The 15317-nt window shown below is 50.9% G+C and overlaps 2 protein-coding genes across 5 annotated transcripts; one reads left to right on the top strand and one right to left on the bottom strand.

Moving 5' to 3' along the window:
* The first annotated feature begins 526 nt into the window (after nt 1-526).
* Sh3d21 (SH3 domain containing 21) lies at nt 527-13084 on the top strand. Of its 4 annotated transcripts, none has more exons than XM_047529997.1 (16): nt 527-566; nt 753-829; nt 993-1056; nt 1286-1404; nt 1601-1691; nt 1846-1901; nt 1987-2032; nt 2166-2266; nt 2383-2469; nt 2681-2723; nt 11225-11318; nt 11408-11460; nt 11598-11692; nt 11848-12698; nt 12774-12837; nt 12905-13084. In XM_047529997.1, the coding sequence occupies exons 1-16, from the start codon at nt 563-565 to the stop codon at nt 12977-12979; spliced, it is 1920 nt and encodes a 639-aa protein (XP_047385953.1). In that variant the 5' UTR covers nt 527-562; the 3' UTR covers nt 12980-13084. The 4 variants fall into 4 exon arrangements, with proteins under 4 accessions (XP_047385953.1, XP_047385944.1, XP_047385970.1 ...); XM_047529988.1 differs by having other exon boundaries at nt 528-566; nt 753-910; XM_047530014.1 differs by lacking the exons at nt 527-566; nt 1601-1691 and having other exon boundaries at nt 756-829.
* Nucleotides 13085-13645: 561 nt separating this feature from the next.
* Eva1b (eva-1 homolog B) lies at nt 13646-15317 on the bottom strand. Its single transcript, XM_047530023.1, has 3 exons — nt 15175-15317; nt 14743-14838; nt 13646-14465 (listed from the first exon to the last, which is right to left on the bottom strand). Exons 2-3 carry the CDS (start codon nt 14807-14809, stop codon nt 14041-14043), a joined length of 492 nt encoding a protein of 163 aa, XP_047385979.1. The 5' UTR covers nt 14810-14838; nt 15175-15317; the 3' UTR covers nt 13646-14040.

The following is a 15317-nucleotide window of genomic DNA, read 5'->3' as shown; positions in this document are numbered from 1 at the left end:
ACAGCACGGATCTCCGTTCTTCCGTGGGGGTAGGGGGAGAGTACACTTTGCTGGAGGGCAGGTGTTTGAATTAGACCAGCCGTAGGTTTTCCGGACAGCAGCAGCCACCTCCTCCATCCAGGGTCGGTTTGGAGCGGTCGCCGCCCGCTGGGGGCCCCACCCTGGGCATGTGCCTTTCCCCACCCTTTGCCCTGCAGCTAAAAGCTTGGGAGCCAGCAGAGGTTGGGCCTGGGAAGGCTGTGTAAATGGTGGGTGGGAGTTTCCCTGTCAAAGCTGGGAGAAGGGCAGAGGCAGCGGGACTAGAATTCACGTGGCCGGAGAAGAGCCGGGAGCAAGCTGTGTGTGACCCACCAGCATCTAGAGACCCTTGAGTCCTCACAGTCGGGTAGGGGCCCAACCTGCAGCGCCGGGCCGCCCCCTCCCACGCCCACTCTGCATCTGGAGCCCGACCTATGGCTCGCGTCCCCGCCTCCTTGGCTGCACGGTCTCGCAGCCCGTCCCACCCTACCAGTACTCGGCCGCCGGCGGGACGGGCTAGGCTGTGGAGGGAGTCCCGGAAGCCATGGGTATGTGCGGAGGGTTTGGGTGGCCTCTGTGCAACCTTGGGGGACGGTAAACGCCTACACCACCCCCACTCTCCCGCCTGACCTCGACACCGAGCCCAGGGCTCGCCTGGGGGTGCGCCCGCCAGGCCAGTCGGTCTTCGACGGGACTTTTCTGAGCCGCGCCCCCATCCGGTCCTGCGTCCTCAGAGGTCCTGGTTCTGGCTGAATACCATGCGCAGAAAGAGGACGAGCTGAGTTTGGCCCCCGGGGACATCGTCCGGCAGGTGCGCGAGGGGCCTGCAAGGGGCTGGCTGCTGGGAGAGCTGAGGGACCATTGTGGCCTCTTCCCCAAGCGCCTGGTGCAGGTGAGGCCGGGTCGAGAGCCGGCTGCGGTAGGGTGTGCCATTGCGTGCCGCCCGGGAGCTTAAAACCAGTTCACGTCCCCAGGAGATTCCAGAGGCCATGCGAGGCGGCGGGGAGGCCCGGAGACCGCGCTGCGCGCGCAGCCGAGGTGAGCCCCGGGGCCGGTGGGCGCACTCTGCCAGCACCAGGTGGTGGCGGGCGCGGCTCTGGGCGGGGCCGCAGGGCCGATTTGCGGCTTGTGATTGGTTCCGAGAACAATGCTCCACCTGAGGGCGGGGCCAGAAGGTACCAAAAGCTATGCGTGCGCCTCCCAAGCTCTTCCAGCTCCGCTGACTGGGGCACCCCTGCTCAGGCTAACCTCTTCGCCACCGAACCAGGTCACCCCGCCAAATCTCGGGGCCCTCAAAGATGGTGCAAAGTGAACTTCAACTACAGCCCCAAGCAGGCAGACGAGCTGAAGCTGCAAGCTGGGGAGATTGTGGAAATGATAAAGGAGGTGAGGGAATGAGACAAGAGGATTTGGGAGAGATGATGGGGCACGAGTGAGGGGATTTGGATGAAGTGAGGGTGAGGGGCGCAGAGATCGGAGAATGAGGGAGCAGGGGGAGGAGCAGGTCCTCAGGCAGAACGGCGGGTGTAGGATTTCTAGAGGTCCTTGGGGCAGAACCCCTGCGTCCTCCCCCCCTCCCCAGATTGAGGACGGCTGGTGGCTGGGGACGAAGAACGGGCAGCTGGGAGCCTTCCCATCCAACTTTGTGGAGTTGCTGGACAGTGGGCCCCCAAGTGAGACCTCGATCCTGTGACCAGACTTCAATCTCCAATGACCCTCTTGGTGGCATGAGCCTGTGATCCACCCATCCTGACCCTGTGATCCCTTTGGTCCCCTCCCCTGACCTAACTGAATTCTCATTCTCCTAAACTCATTGTCCCCCACCAGGCCTTGATAACCCTGACATGCCTTCCATCGGTACTGGATCCCAGCGACCTCCCAAGGTAAATTCGATCAGAATGGGCAGAGGTGGTGGGTTCCTCTTGGAATGATGGGAGGCTCATCATCTTCTGCCTCTGATCCCACTAGCTGAGCAGCCTGGCCTCTAACAGCCCTCCAGACTACCTGCAGACAGGTGAGCTCTCAGTCAGAGCCCCCCTCTCCCAAGTCACTCTGAGTTGGGGGAGGGGGAACCTCCTTGTCCGATGGAGGAGGGAGCTGCTAACTGAGGCAGGAGTGTTGGCTACCGTGAACTGACCTTCCCTCAGTCTCTCACCCTGAGATCTACAGGGTCCTGTTTGACTACCAGCCCGAGGCCCCAGATGAATTGGCGCTGCGCAGGGGGGACATGGTGAAAGTACTGAGGAAGGTGTGAGAGGAACAGGGAGGGGAGATCTCAGGGAAGCGGGTGGACAAGGGGCAGGACCCAGCGAAGGAGCCTGGAGGGAGCTGGCTCACCTCCTGGTCATGCTGTTTCTTTCTCAGACCACAGAGGACAAGGGCTGGTGGGAAGGAGAGTGTGAGGGCAGGAGAGGCATTTTCCCGGACAACTTCGTACTCCCACCACCCCCCGTGAGTACCCAGCTGGACACTCAGTGGCAGAAGGCAGGCTATTTTGGACAAAGTTGGGAGTCATGATGCTCACTGGAAACAGAGGGGCTTGGGGCTTCCTAAAAAACAGAGGGTGTGGCACTGCCTGGGCCCAACTGGATGGCAACCCCAAAATGAGAGTGGACTAGACAGGTGGGGGCTTCTCTTTTGATTCTGATACTACTCTGCCTAGATCAAGAAGCTGGTCTCGCGGAAAGTGGACTCTCGGGAATCAGGTGGGTACCTGTGGAGTCTGGACTGGGCCATGCTGTCTGGGAGGTCTGCCAGTCCAGAGGCCCAGAAACAACTTGCAGTCTCCCAGTAGTGTCCAGTGCACCCCGTAGGAACCTTCTCTCCTGTAGGTCAAAGGCCTGGTAGAGTGTGTAGGTCAGTTTATATATGTTATATGTTAGTGTTTCTCTTTGTATCTTGAGAATGTGGTCTCAGAGACTTATGTGTTCTGAGTCCATGAAACTGTGTTCATGAGTCTTAAGTGTGTCAGTCAGTAGCTCGGTGTGGATCTGTGTGTGTGTAGGAATGTGTCTTTTTGTCTTTGAATTACAATATTTGACACATGCCAAAAATAATACATAACGTGTATGTTATAAAACTTAATGAACACCCCACAGTCTGTCACCTGAGCCCAGGCACTGAAACATTGCCAATATTGGTGTGTTCCTTCTCTTTCCTATTCTACCACTTTTCCCACCCCAAGAGGTAACCACTTGAATTTTATGTATGTAATTCCCTTGAGTTTTTAAGTTTTCATAATATGTAATGTGTCTAAACAGTAAATTTATTTTTGCTTCTTTTTGAGCTTTCTAAAAATGTTAGCATGGGGCTGGGGTTGTGGCTTAATGGCAGAGCACTTGCCTAGCATGTGTGAGGCACTGGGTTCCATCCTTAGCACCACATTAAACAAACAAAAATAAAATAAAATAAAGGCATGTTGTTCATCTACAACTACTTTTTTTTTTTTTAATGGTACCATGTGTTTATAGTTCTCTGGGACTTGGTGTGTTTTTTTGTTTTGTTACTAGGGACTGAACCCAGGAGGGCTCTATCACTGAGCTACATCTCCAGCCCTTGTTGTTTTTTTTTTTTTAACATTTTCTAGATGTTGATGGACCTCCATTTTTATTTATTTAATTATATGTAGTGCTGAGAATCAACCCAGTGCCTCACACATGCTAGGCAAGTGCTCCAACACTGAGCCACAACCCCAATCCTTCCAGTGCTGCTTCTTTTTTTTTTTTTTAATTTTTAATTGAGATAGGGTCTCACTCAGTTGCTCAGGGACTCCCTGAGTTGCTAAGGCAGGCCTCGAACTTGTGATCCTCCTCCTTGAGCCTCCCAGTTTCTGGGATTACAGGCATGCACTAGTTTCTGGGATTACAGGCATGCACTACTGTGCCCAGTGACTTGGTGTTTTCAGTCAACCTTGTTTCTAAGATCCATCCATGTTGTGTGTAGGTATACATTTTCTCTAATGTATAATATGCCTTGCAGGGAGTTTACCACACTTTATGTATCTAGTCTCCTGATGGTGGACATTTTAGTTGTTTCTACCTTTTAAGTTCTTTTTTTTTTTTTTTTTTTGCGGTGCTGGGGATTGAACCCAGGGCCTTGTGCTTGCGAGACCAGCACTCTACCAACTGAGCTATCTCCCCAGTCCCTCTACCTTCTAAATATTACAAATGCTGCTGCCATGAACATTCCTGTGCCTATCTTAAGGTACACAGATAAAATAGTTTCCCTGAGGCTGGGTGTGGTAATGCGTGCCTTTAATTCCAGTGGCTTGGGAGACTGTGGCAGGAGGATCTCAAGTTCAAAGTCAGCCTCAGCAATTTAGTGAGGCCCCGAGCAACTTGATAAGGCCCTGTCTGTAAATAAAATATAAAAACGGCTGGAGATGTGGCTCAGTAGTTAAGTGCCCCTGGGTTCAATCCCTGGTACCAAAAAAAGGAAAAGGAAAAAAAATTCTCTTAGGTATAATCCTAGGAATAAGATTGTTAGATTTTATGGTAAATGAATGTTCACTTTTTGAGGGCCTCAAGTGTGCCAGGCAAGCGCTACCACTAAACCACATCCCCAGCCCTTATGAATATTCAACTTTTATGAGATAAAGACAAATTAATTTCAAAGTAATTGTATTCTTTAACATTCCACTGTCAGTATGAAAGATCCTGTTGATCTACATCCTCTTCAAGACTGTGGTGTTAAAAGATTTAATTACTTTGTGAATATAGTAAGTCAAAGTAGCATCTCATTATGAACAGAATTTGCACTTCCCTGGTTATTAATAATTCGTAGGAGTTCTTCACATATTCTGAATATCCTTTATGATATATATTGCCAATATTTTTATCTCAGTTTGTGGCTTGTCTTCATTTTCTACAAAATGTTTACAAAAATAAGTTCTTATTTTTAGTAGTATTATTACTATTTTCAGCAGCAGCATTTGTGGTGCTAAGGATTGAAACCAGGGCTTTGTGCATACTAGACAAGTGCTCTTCCATAGAACTACATCCTCAGCCCCCATAAGTTCTTAATTTTCATGCACTCAAACATATTAATCTTGCCAGGCATGGGCACACACCTATAATTCCAGTGGCATGGGAGGCTGAGGCAGGAGGATTACAAGTTTGAGGCTAGCCTTGACAATTTAGTGAGACCTCAACAACTTAGCAAGACCCTGTCTCTAAATAAAAAATAAAAAAGGACTGGGACTGTAGCTCAGTGGCGAAGTGCCCCTGAGAAAAATCCCCAGTACAAAAAAAAAAAAAATCTGTCCCTGGGCTGGAGATACAACTCAGTAGTAGAGTGCTTTCCTAGCATGGGTGAGATCCTGGTTTCAAACCCCAGTACCAAACAAAAAGAAGAAAAAAAGAAATCCATTCCTGTTCCAAGTTCAGAAAAATTTATCTATCTTTTCTTAAACTTTGTAAGTGTTGCTCTTTATATTTAAGTGATTTTATCCATATAACATTGGCATGAGTGATTCAATTTTACCTTTTTCCATATGGACAATCAATTGTTCTAGCACCATTTATTATTTTTCACATGTAAATAGCATGCAGTTTTTATAAGATTTATTCCTAGATACTCATATACTCTTGAGATTTTGTATCTTTTAAAAAGCTAGATGTTCTTCTATATTGCAGGAATATAGGAAGGCTTGATGTTTGGTTTGGTTTGGTACCGGGAATTGCACCTAGGGGCACTTTACCCCTGAGCTACATTCCCAGCCCTTTTTATTTTTAGTTTTTTGAAACAGGGTCTCTCTAAGTGGCTGAAGGTCTTGCAAAGTTGCTGAGGCTGGCCTCAAAGTTGCAATCCTCCTGCATCATCCTGCTGAATAACTGGGGTTACAGGTGTGTGCCACTATGTCTGGCTGGCTTGATTTTTTTTTTTTGTAGATGAAGGCATGATTTTATTTAAGCGGGGATGAGCCAGACAGGGTCACAGTATAGCCCAGAGGAGGGGGCAGGACACAGACACACTCTTCATGTCCATTAGCCACAGGCCAGACCTCCCATGAGAGCAAGGCTGCTGCCGCAAGGTGGGGCAGGGCTGGCAAGCCCTGGTGGAGGCCACCAGCAGCCCCTCCCTTGGGAGATAGCTCTGGGTTGCTGGCCTTCTCCAGTCGATGGGATGCAGAGGAAAAAGGGCCTGCTATAGACAGCTTCAGGGGACTTAAGCCTTAGAGATGGTGCATGCGGGATGTCCCCTTGGCAGGATCTGAGGTACCTATTCCCCAAGGCTTCATTTTTTGGGACAGGCTCCTCTGACTCGCCCCATTTCACCTTAGCCAGCCAGGCATCTTATCCCTCAGAAACCACAGACCTAGAGATAGTAGGTTAAGGGTGCTGCCTCTGAGCAGGGAGGGAGCTTGGGGCCAACCAGCCACTACCAAGTCCTTAGTGCCACAGCTTCTAGTCTTCCCCTGAGGACCAGGAGTCTCCCTCTCCTTCCCTTGGGGTGAACTTCAGGAACTGGCCAGGGCCCAGGTGAAGAGGACCCCCTGCCCAAGGGGTCTTCAGGGCACCCCCTCTTCTTCCTGTAAGGGGATCCTCTGTCACTGTCAGGGGCCCCCAGTATCCCCTGTTCCATACCCTGGGATTGCTCCAGCCCGTTCATCACCTTTCCATTCACATGTTCTGGCTCCTCCTCCATGGCTTGATTTTTATATATTGACTTATAAGCAGCCATGATGCTAAACTCTGATTTGTAATAATTTATCTGTAGATTTCCCCCCCAACCCCCCAGTGCTAGGGATGGAACTGGGTTGTTCTACCACTGAGTCACATCTCCAGCCATTTTTCATTTTGAGATAAGTCTCTAAATTGCCAAGGCTAGCCTTGAATTTGAGATCCTCTTGCCTTAGTCTCCTGAGTTGTGGCGATTACAGGCATGTACCACCGTGCCTGGCCTTACATACAATTTTTTATCAAGAATGGATGTTGAAAAAAAAAAAAAATGGGTGTTGAGGGCTAAGAATGCAGCTCAGTGGTAGAGAACCTGCCCAGCATATGGAGGCTCTGGATTGTAACCCTAGCAATGGGGAGGAAAAATGGATGTTGAATTTTCCCAAATTATTTACAGAATCTTTGAAAAATTATTATTTCTCCTATAATCTGTCAATGGTCAATGTGATGAATGACATTTGTAAAAATTTTATATTTTTATTCTATTTATTTATTTATTTTATACTGGAATTAAACCCAGGGGTGCTTAACCACTGAGCTACATCATCCCCTTGCTAAATTACTGAGGCTGGTTTTGAACTTGCAATCCTCTTGCCTCGGCCTCCCAGGCCACTGGGTTTACAGGGGTGTGCTACCAGTAGTGCCTTGGCCGTAGAATCCCCTTGCATTCCTGGTATAAATCCAATTTGGTATTGGTTTCTTATCTTTTCTATTGAAATGCTTTCTCAATTTTTCTCAAGATTTTTGTATTTAGGCTAATCATGGTGGCACAGACCTATAATCCCAGTGATTTGAGAGGCTGGGGCAGGAGGGTTGCAAGTTCAAGAACAGCCTCAGCAACTCAGGCCCTAAGCAATTTAGCAAGACCCTATCTTAAAAAAAAAAATTTTTTTTTCGTATTTATCTTCACTGTCCTCATCTGATTAGCAACGTTATACTAGACCCATGAATGAGCTAAGTATTACACATTTTGTTTTTGTGGTACTGGGGATCAAACTCAGGGCCTTGCAGATTAGCCACTGAGCTGCACCCTGACCCAAGGAGCACACATTTTGTTTTTAGGTACCTGGTAGACCATGTAAGACAGGAATCTTGCCAGGCACAGTGGTGCACACCTGGAATGCTAGTGGCTGGGGAGGCTGAGGCAGGAGATCACGAGTTCAAAACCAACCTTAACAAAAGTGAGGTGCTAAGCAACTCAGGAGACCCTGTCTCTAAATAAAATATAAAATAGGGTGGGGGACATGACTCAGTGGTCAAGTGCCCCCTGAGTTCAATCCCCAGTACCCACCCTAAAAAAAAAGATAGGAATCTTTCCTTAAATAGTGATAAAACTTACCTATAAATTCATATGTTCTTGGGTTTTTTTCCCATTATACGGAGATTTTAAATGATTTCTTAAATTTCTTTAAAAATTTTAGAAAAGGCAGCAAAAATTCTTGAATTGGTTTGGTAATTAGGGTTTTTAAAAAAAATTTTAGTTGTCAATGGACCTTTATTTTATTTATTTATATGCGGTGCTGAAAATCAAACCCAGTGCCTCTTACATGCTAGGCAAGTGCTCTACCACTCAGCCACAAACCCAGCCCGTTTTTTGTGTGTGTGATATTGGGAATTGAACCAAGGGACCCTTTACTGCTAAGATACATCCCCAGTCCTGTTTGGTTTTTGTTTTGGGACAGGGTCTCACTAATTGGTGAAGGCTCATCTCAAACTTGCTATCTTCTTGCCTCAGCCTTCTGAGTAGTTGGAATTATAGGTATCTGCCACCATGATCAGTTCTTAATGTCAGTTTTGAAAAGTTATATTCTTTAAATTATCCATTTAATCTAATTTTTCCAATTATTTGTGTAGAGTTGCTTATAATATTCTTTTTTCTTTTTGGGGAATACTAGGGATTAAATTCAAGAGCACTCAGTAAGCCATATCCCCAGCCCTTTTTTATATTTTATTTAGAGGCAGGGTCTCACCGAGTTGCTTAGCATCTTGCTAAGCTGCTGAGGCTGGCTTTGAACTTGTGATCCTCCTGCCTCAGCCTCCGAGCTGCTGGGATTATAGGTGTGTGCCACCATGCCCGGCTATAATATTCTTTTATAAAATCTTTTTAATCTCAGTGACAGTCTGCAGTTACAGCCCTTTTTTCAAGTTTTGTAAGTGCTGCACACTAACCAATTGGGCCACAAGAACATCCTCCGTTGTTCAATCTTACCACATATCTATATACCACATATTTGTATATATACATATATATTATACATTAAAATAATTTTTATTTAAAATTTAATATTATATATAAAAATAAAATATTATAAAATAAATTTTATAATAAAATAAATAAAGATCTTTTCTGTTATACCTTTTTAAAAAAAAACTGTGAAGCCACAGGGTATGGTGGCACATGCCTGTAATCCCAATGACTGGAGGCTCAGGCAAGAGGATTAGAACTTTGAGGTCAGCCTCAGAAATTTAGTGAGCCCCAGTCTCAAGATAAAAAATAAAGGGCTGGGGATAGAGTTCAGTTGGTAGAGTGCCTGCCTCACAAGCAGAAAGCCCTGGGTTCAATCCCCAGCACTGCAAAAAAAAAAAAAGATAAAAAGTAAATAAAATCAATAAATAAAAAGGCTGGGGATGGGGCTCAATGGTAAAGTGCCCTTGGATTCAATCCTCAGTACCAAAAAAAATGTTGTGAAGCTAGGTGAGGTGGCACATGCCCTGTAATCCCAATGATATGAGAGGCTGAGGCAGGAGGATCACAAGTTCAAGGCTAGTCTCAGTGTCTTAGGGAAATCTTGTCTAAAAATTAAAAATAGTTGGGCACGGTGGCCTTTAATCCCAGTGGCTTGGGAGGCTGAGGCAGGAGGACTGCAAGTTGAAACCCTGTCTCAACAATTGAGTGAGGCCCTAAGCAATTTAGTGAGACCCTGTTTCAAATGAAAAAGAAAAAGGGCTGGACAAGACTCGGTTGTTAAGTGCCCTTGGGTTCAATCCCTGGTATAAATAAATAAATAAATAAATAAATAAATAAATAAAAAAGGTCTGCTGATGTGGTTCAGTGACAGAATGCCCCTGGGCTGGATCCTTAGTGCCTTAAAAAAAAAAAAAAAAAAAAAAAATTGTGCGGGCTGTGGTTGTGGCTCAGTGGTAGAGCACTTGCCTCGAATGTGTGAGGCACTGGGTTCAAACCTCAGCACCACATAAAAATAAATAAAGGTCCATCAACAACAACAACAAAAAAAGTATAAAAAAATTGTGAGCCAGGCCCAGTGGTGCATACCTGTAGTCTAGTACAGTTACTTAGGAGGCTAGAGTGGGAAGATTACTTGAGCCCAGGATTTTGAGGTCAACCTGGGCAACAAAGTGAGACCCCATCTCAAAAAAAAAAAAAAAAAGTTATGGTCAATGACGATAACTCTAATGCAAAATACATTACTTCTTTTGTTTAATTTGTGCTTCCCCAATAGACTCCAAGCCCACTCTAGCTATGGAGGGAAGAGCACACTGGGGGCCAGGTGGGTGCAGCCACAGCCAGGATGGATGATGAGTCACAGAGCAGGTGACGTTGGGGGTGACTGACCTCAAGCACGTAGTGGGGAAATGATGACGTGTGATTGGACTCGGGACGTTTTGTTGTTTTGTGGTGCTGGGGACTGAACCCAAGGCTTTGCCAGGTGAGGAAGCGCTCTGCCACTGAGCTCCACCCGGTGCTCAGGATGCATTTTGATGGTGGAGCAGACAGGGTTTGTGAGGGTCTGGATGTGCAGCATAAGGACATAAAAGGAGTTAAGGATGACTCATCTGAGTAATGGGTAAAATGGAGGACGCTGAGAAAGAAGCAGATTAGGAGGTAAGAAGCAGGAGCTCGGTTTTGGATGTCAAGGGTGTGATGCCAGCTGCTCTTCAAGTTGGATTTTTTTTTTAAAAATTAACTTTTTAATTTATATGTATATATTGCTATTCTGGAGATTGAACCCTGGGCCTCACATACGCTAGGCAAGCACTCTGCCAAGGAGCTCCTCCACAGCCCCCAAGAGGGAATATTTAGAGGGCAGTTGAACGTGCATCTGGGGTTCCAGGAGGAAGGGGTTAGGATGGAAATTTGGGTCGTGGGCTTATTGATAAAACTTGGTTGGTGAGATCTCTTAGGGAGTAAATGAGATAGAGAAGATGAAGAATTTCAAGGGTAGATAGGAAGGGAAAAGGTTGCTGCCCTGGTCCGTGGAAAAGTTGGGGTCTGGCCAGGGGAAGCAGCCATGGCACCAAGCAGCGGGCAGGTCTTGGAAGAGTAGAAGGAAGCCTGTCAGGATATGGAGCTGTCTCTGCACAAAGCCTTGCCTGATAACTGTCTGCCAGGTGTCCCTTTGGTGTGCTCCCACAATTCCCTAAGCCAAGATGCCACAAGAGTGGTCACCACCTTGAGAGTCAGATGGGATTCATCTGTCCACAGTCTCTGCATGCAGTACAGACGGGGCCATTGACTGTTTGTGGGTGATAAGTCAAGAAACAAGTGCTTCCCTCCTCTCTCCTCCCAGCTCCTGTTAAGGAACCAAAAAAGTTGATGCCAAAAGCATCCCTCTCTAATGTCAAGAAGCTGGCGACAGCTCCCTCTGGGCCCAGCAAAGCCAAGTAAGGAGAACGTGGGGTTGGGGAAAGAAGGGTACAGAGGGATGTCCCTCCCACCTGCATGCCCAGGTCCTGATGGGGATATATTCCAGGACATCTTGGACACCCGGTGGGGATGGTCAGAAGCGCCCCTCCCGAGACTCAGGTAAGTGCTTCCTCCTCCAGTGGGGCGGGGGCAGGGGGACACCTGGTGGACAGGGATAGAGTGGTTGTGCTGAGGGACAGAGATGGAAGGAGATCGGGACTCTGAGGAGCCTTGGGTCTAAGATTCTGCTCTCATAGGTTCCAAGGGCAGCTTCCTCAGTGGGGGTCCTGGGCAACCTGGCAAAAAGCAGTTCAAAACACAGGCTTCCCGCCAGCGTTCCACATCCAGTCAGGTGAGGGGCTGGAGACATGGAAGAGTCGGGGGATATGGGGCAGAGCTGGTCCCCAGAGGTGTGGCTGCAGGACTGAAGATCCTGGACAAAGGGGAACCAGACTCAACCCTTCACAGCACCCAGCCCTCAGCTGAGAACTCACCCCATCACCACAGGAGGAAGAGCACAGCAGCCTGCCAAAGGTCCCTTCTGTGAATAGGACTTCTGCTCCAGACAAGATTACCACCCCAGAGAAGAGCCAGCTTCCAAATAAGGACCCCAACCCAGAGAAGACCCTGACTCTGGTGGACAAGATCACCAGCCCAGAGAAGATCCTAGCTCCCAAAAAGGTCCCCATTCCAAAGAAGACCCAGACTCTGGACAAGGCTTCCACTCCAGAGAGGGTTTTTTCTGTGGATGAGACCCCTGTCCTAGAAAAGGGCTTGACCCCAGAAGGGGTGTTTTCTGAAGAGGTCCCCCCTGGAGATAATTCTCAATTCCAGCACTTATCTCCCAAGGAGAGTCTGCAGAGGGCGAAATCCCTGGTGGCCACCCAGGCTCAATCCCAAGAGGAGGCTCACATGCCAGAGAAGTCCCCCCTGCAGCCTGACTCCGCACAGAGATGCCTTTGTAGGATGAAACATGGGGATGGCTCCCCACTCCAGGATGCGTCCAAGTCTATGCCTACCCTTAAGAAGGCCCAGCCTCCGGAAGAGGCCACAACCCTCCTGGAGGAGGCACCTGTGAAAGATGAGCATACCCCAAAAGAGGAGGTGCCTCTGAAAGAGGAGGTGCCTCCTAGAGAGAAAGTGGCTCCCCAAGAACAGGTGCTCTCTAAAGAGACAGCCCCTGTCCCCCAAGCCCCACACACTGCCGAGCCAACTCCAGACCCCCAAGAGACTCCCACTCCCCATTTCCTAGTGAGGCACAACTCCGAAAGCAAGAACGATGGAGTGGATATAAAGACTCTAAAGGAAGAGGTGGGGTCTCTAAAGAAGTTGCTGGAGCTGCTGGAGCTGCAGCTGGAGTAAGTGGGCAGGGGCTGGGGGGGTGGGGAGGAAGGGAAGGGTCTGAGGACCCCTCACCTGGTCCTGGTACGCAGGAGGAAGATTACTGACGTCTGGGAGGAGCTGAAGAGCGAGAGGGAGAAGCGCCGGTTGCTGGAGGTGGGTGGGGAGCGGGCCCCAGCGGGAGGGTGGGGACGGGGCAGCCCTGACTACCTCTCCCGACTAGGTTCAGCTGCTGCAGAGCACCCACAACACGCCGACGACGCGGGGGTTAAAACACGCGCAGACGCAGACGCACTGAGGGCGGGCCTGCGAGGCACCATGGCCGGACCTGGAGGGACATCTGGCTCGGGCCAACCCCGTCCTTGTATACAGTTTTTGAAAACTTAAAGTAAACTGCTCCGGATGCGCCCATCTGGCCTGATTTGTGGGAGGGCGGGACCTACGCGGTGGGCGGGGTCTTTCCGCGCTCTCCACCCTCTGCATTCCTGGCGGTCCCTCCCGGGCACATCTGGCCAACATGTGGCTCCCATTACTGTTTCCAAGGCCTAAGCGCGGCTATTTTTATCCACCGGATGGTGGGGGGCGGGGAAAGAGGCGTCTTCTGCCTACACCAACCCCTTGCCGCCAACTCCTCCCCGGAGACCAGGGACAGGGGGTCCTTGGTGGGTTGGGTTCTGCCTGAGGGCCCCGGATTCCAGAATCCAGCTTTGCATGGGGGTTGGGCTAAGAGGGTCTTCTCTCCGGGCGCTGACCCGCCACCAGATGACCTTACTGCCCTCTCAGAGTGTCACCTAACCCACCTCCGACAAGATCAGACGTGAATTCCACCCCCCTCAGGCACACGCAGTTACATGGGGGCCGAGAGCACCTTAGCGTCAAGGTCAGGTTTCCCAGACCTGGTGTGTGATTGCAATGATGCACGAGCCCAGGGCAAAGTGGGCCCAGGTGTTTGCCGGTGAGGAACGAAACTGCGGAATGCGGAGCAGGGGTGTGTTTGTGCCTCTTTCTGCCATCTGTGAAGTGGGCACAAGCATGTTGGTCTGGCGGGTGTACAGAGGTGGTACAGTCTGATAAAGGAGTCGAATTGGGTCTCAGTCCTGGGGACCACTAGGAGCAAGGGGAACAGAGGGAGAGACCGAGTCACTGAGAATGCAGCTTTCATTGGTCACTTCACTTCTTCATCGCTTCCTAAGGAGAGAAGGTGGAGACCTTGCATCATCCTCCCACCCGGCCCCGGGAAGGGTGCCTCTCAAAAGGTAGTGACCCATGTTCAATAGCACCAGGGGAATTTGTGGGGGCGAGGCAGTCCGAAGGACCCAGGGCAGCTCTGGGCTCTGTTGCCTGTCCGCGGGTAAGACGTCAGTAATAGTGCATGCGGCCCAAGGTGCCGGTAGAGCTGGGCCCCAGTGTGCCGGTGCCCAGTAGGTCTGGCTGCCCGGTGCGCCAGATCTCGCGCAAGATCCGCTCGCGCTCCTCCAGCCGCTGCGCGCGTTCCAGTTCCTCAGCAGACGTGAAGACGTTGACGCTGAGGGGTCCGTCGGGCTCCACAGACAGCTCCGGGCCAGGCAGCGTGTCGTCGGGGCCCAGTCGCGTCACTGTGTCGTCGTCGTCCTCCTCCTCGTCCTCAGGCTCCACTGTGCTGCTGCGGGGATCCCGGCGAGAAGCAGGACCCCGGGGCCGCGGGCGGGGCGCGCAGGAGATGCTGATGACCAGTAGACACAGGGTCAGCAGCAGGCCAAAGCAGACGCCCAGCACGAAGTAGAGGCCAAAGCTCTCGGGGTTAGCTGGGGGACAGAGGGCAGAGGTCACAGAAGGACCTTGGCTTATGGGAGTCATGCCATCTTGGAAAGACTCTAGGTTCCAGGTTTGGGGCAAGGTTGGTAACCCCGATCTGAAGGACAGCGGGGAACAGACATCAGGCATTCAGGCTGGGAGGGCGAGGGAGTAGGTGACCGGCTAGAAGAGGGTTATAATGGCAGGGCACGGAGGTGGGGAGCGACCGGGTGGTGAGGGGGCGGGGAGGGGTCCATGCCCCCAGGGCCCTTGCGCCGCCGCCCTCACCGCGGATGTGTGCGTAGGCCGCCAGGCTGTTGCTGAGCAGCTCCATGTCCCTTCGGGGGGCATCCATGCTGCTCCGAGGGCAGCTCCCCTGTCGGCCTGCGAGGTCAGCAAGTCAGGTCCTTCTACCCAGCCCAGAACTGACTCTGGCCCGCTGGCCCCTTGGGCAGCTCCTCCCCTTGGAGAAGCGGCCCCAGTTTCCACCCTGAAGACAGCGGTTTCCCAACTTCGTCGCGGACCCGGGTCCTGGCAGGGGGAATCCTTCCTCCCGACGCGGACGCCCCTCCATTCTGGGGAGCAGCCGAGAGCCGCAGGAGGCTCCGCCTACCTGTGGGGTCCCCAAAGAGGCCCGGTTTCGCCGTCCCGGGGCGGGATGCAGGGTGGAGGCCGCCCTCCCGCGTCCCGCCCGGGGGCCGGGAGGCCCGGCTCACTCACCGTCAGCGCCCCGACTCCCGGCTGCCCGGCCCTGGCGGGTCCGGCGTCAGTCCCGGCGGCCGCATACACCCGGGCCGGCCGCTCCCGCCCGGTCCGGTCCCAGCCGCCCCGCCCGGCTCGGCTCCCAGCGACGGCAGCGCGGG

This window comes from Sciurus carolinensis, chromosome 1, assembly GCF_902686445.1.
Source record: "Sciurus carolinensis chromosome 1, mSciCar1.2, whole genome shotgun sequence".
NCBI classification, from domain to species: domain Eukaryota; kingdom Metazoa; phylum Chordata; class Mammalia; order Rodentia; family Sciuridae; genus Sciurus; species Sciurus carolinensis.
Note: the sequence above shows the minus strand (reverse complement) of the source record. Positions and strands in the feature narration are given on the sequence as shown.

Excerpts from the sequence above, each read along its gene's own strand:
- Eva1b (XM_047530023.1), bottom strand. The coding sequence starts at position 14,809 with ATGGATGCCCCCCGAAGGGACATGGAGCTGCTCAGCAACAGCCTGGCG. Across the intron at positions 14,466-14,742 it reads GGCCTACGCACACATCCGCG|CTAACCCCGAGAGCTTTGGC; the intron begins GTGAGGGCGGCG and ends TCTGTCCCCCAG.
- Sh3d21 (XM_047529988.1), top strand. Across the intron at positions 11,461-11,597 it reads GCGCCCCTCCCGAGACTCAG|GTTCCAAGGGCAGCTTCCTC; the intron begins GTAAGTGCTTCC and ends CTGCTCTCATAG. Across the intron at positions 12,699-12,773 it reads CTGCTGGAGCTGCAGCTGGA|GAGGAAGATTACTGACGTCT; the intron begins GTAAGTGGGCAG and ends CCTGGTACGCAG.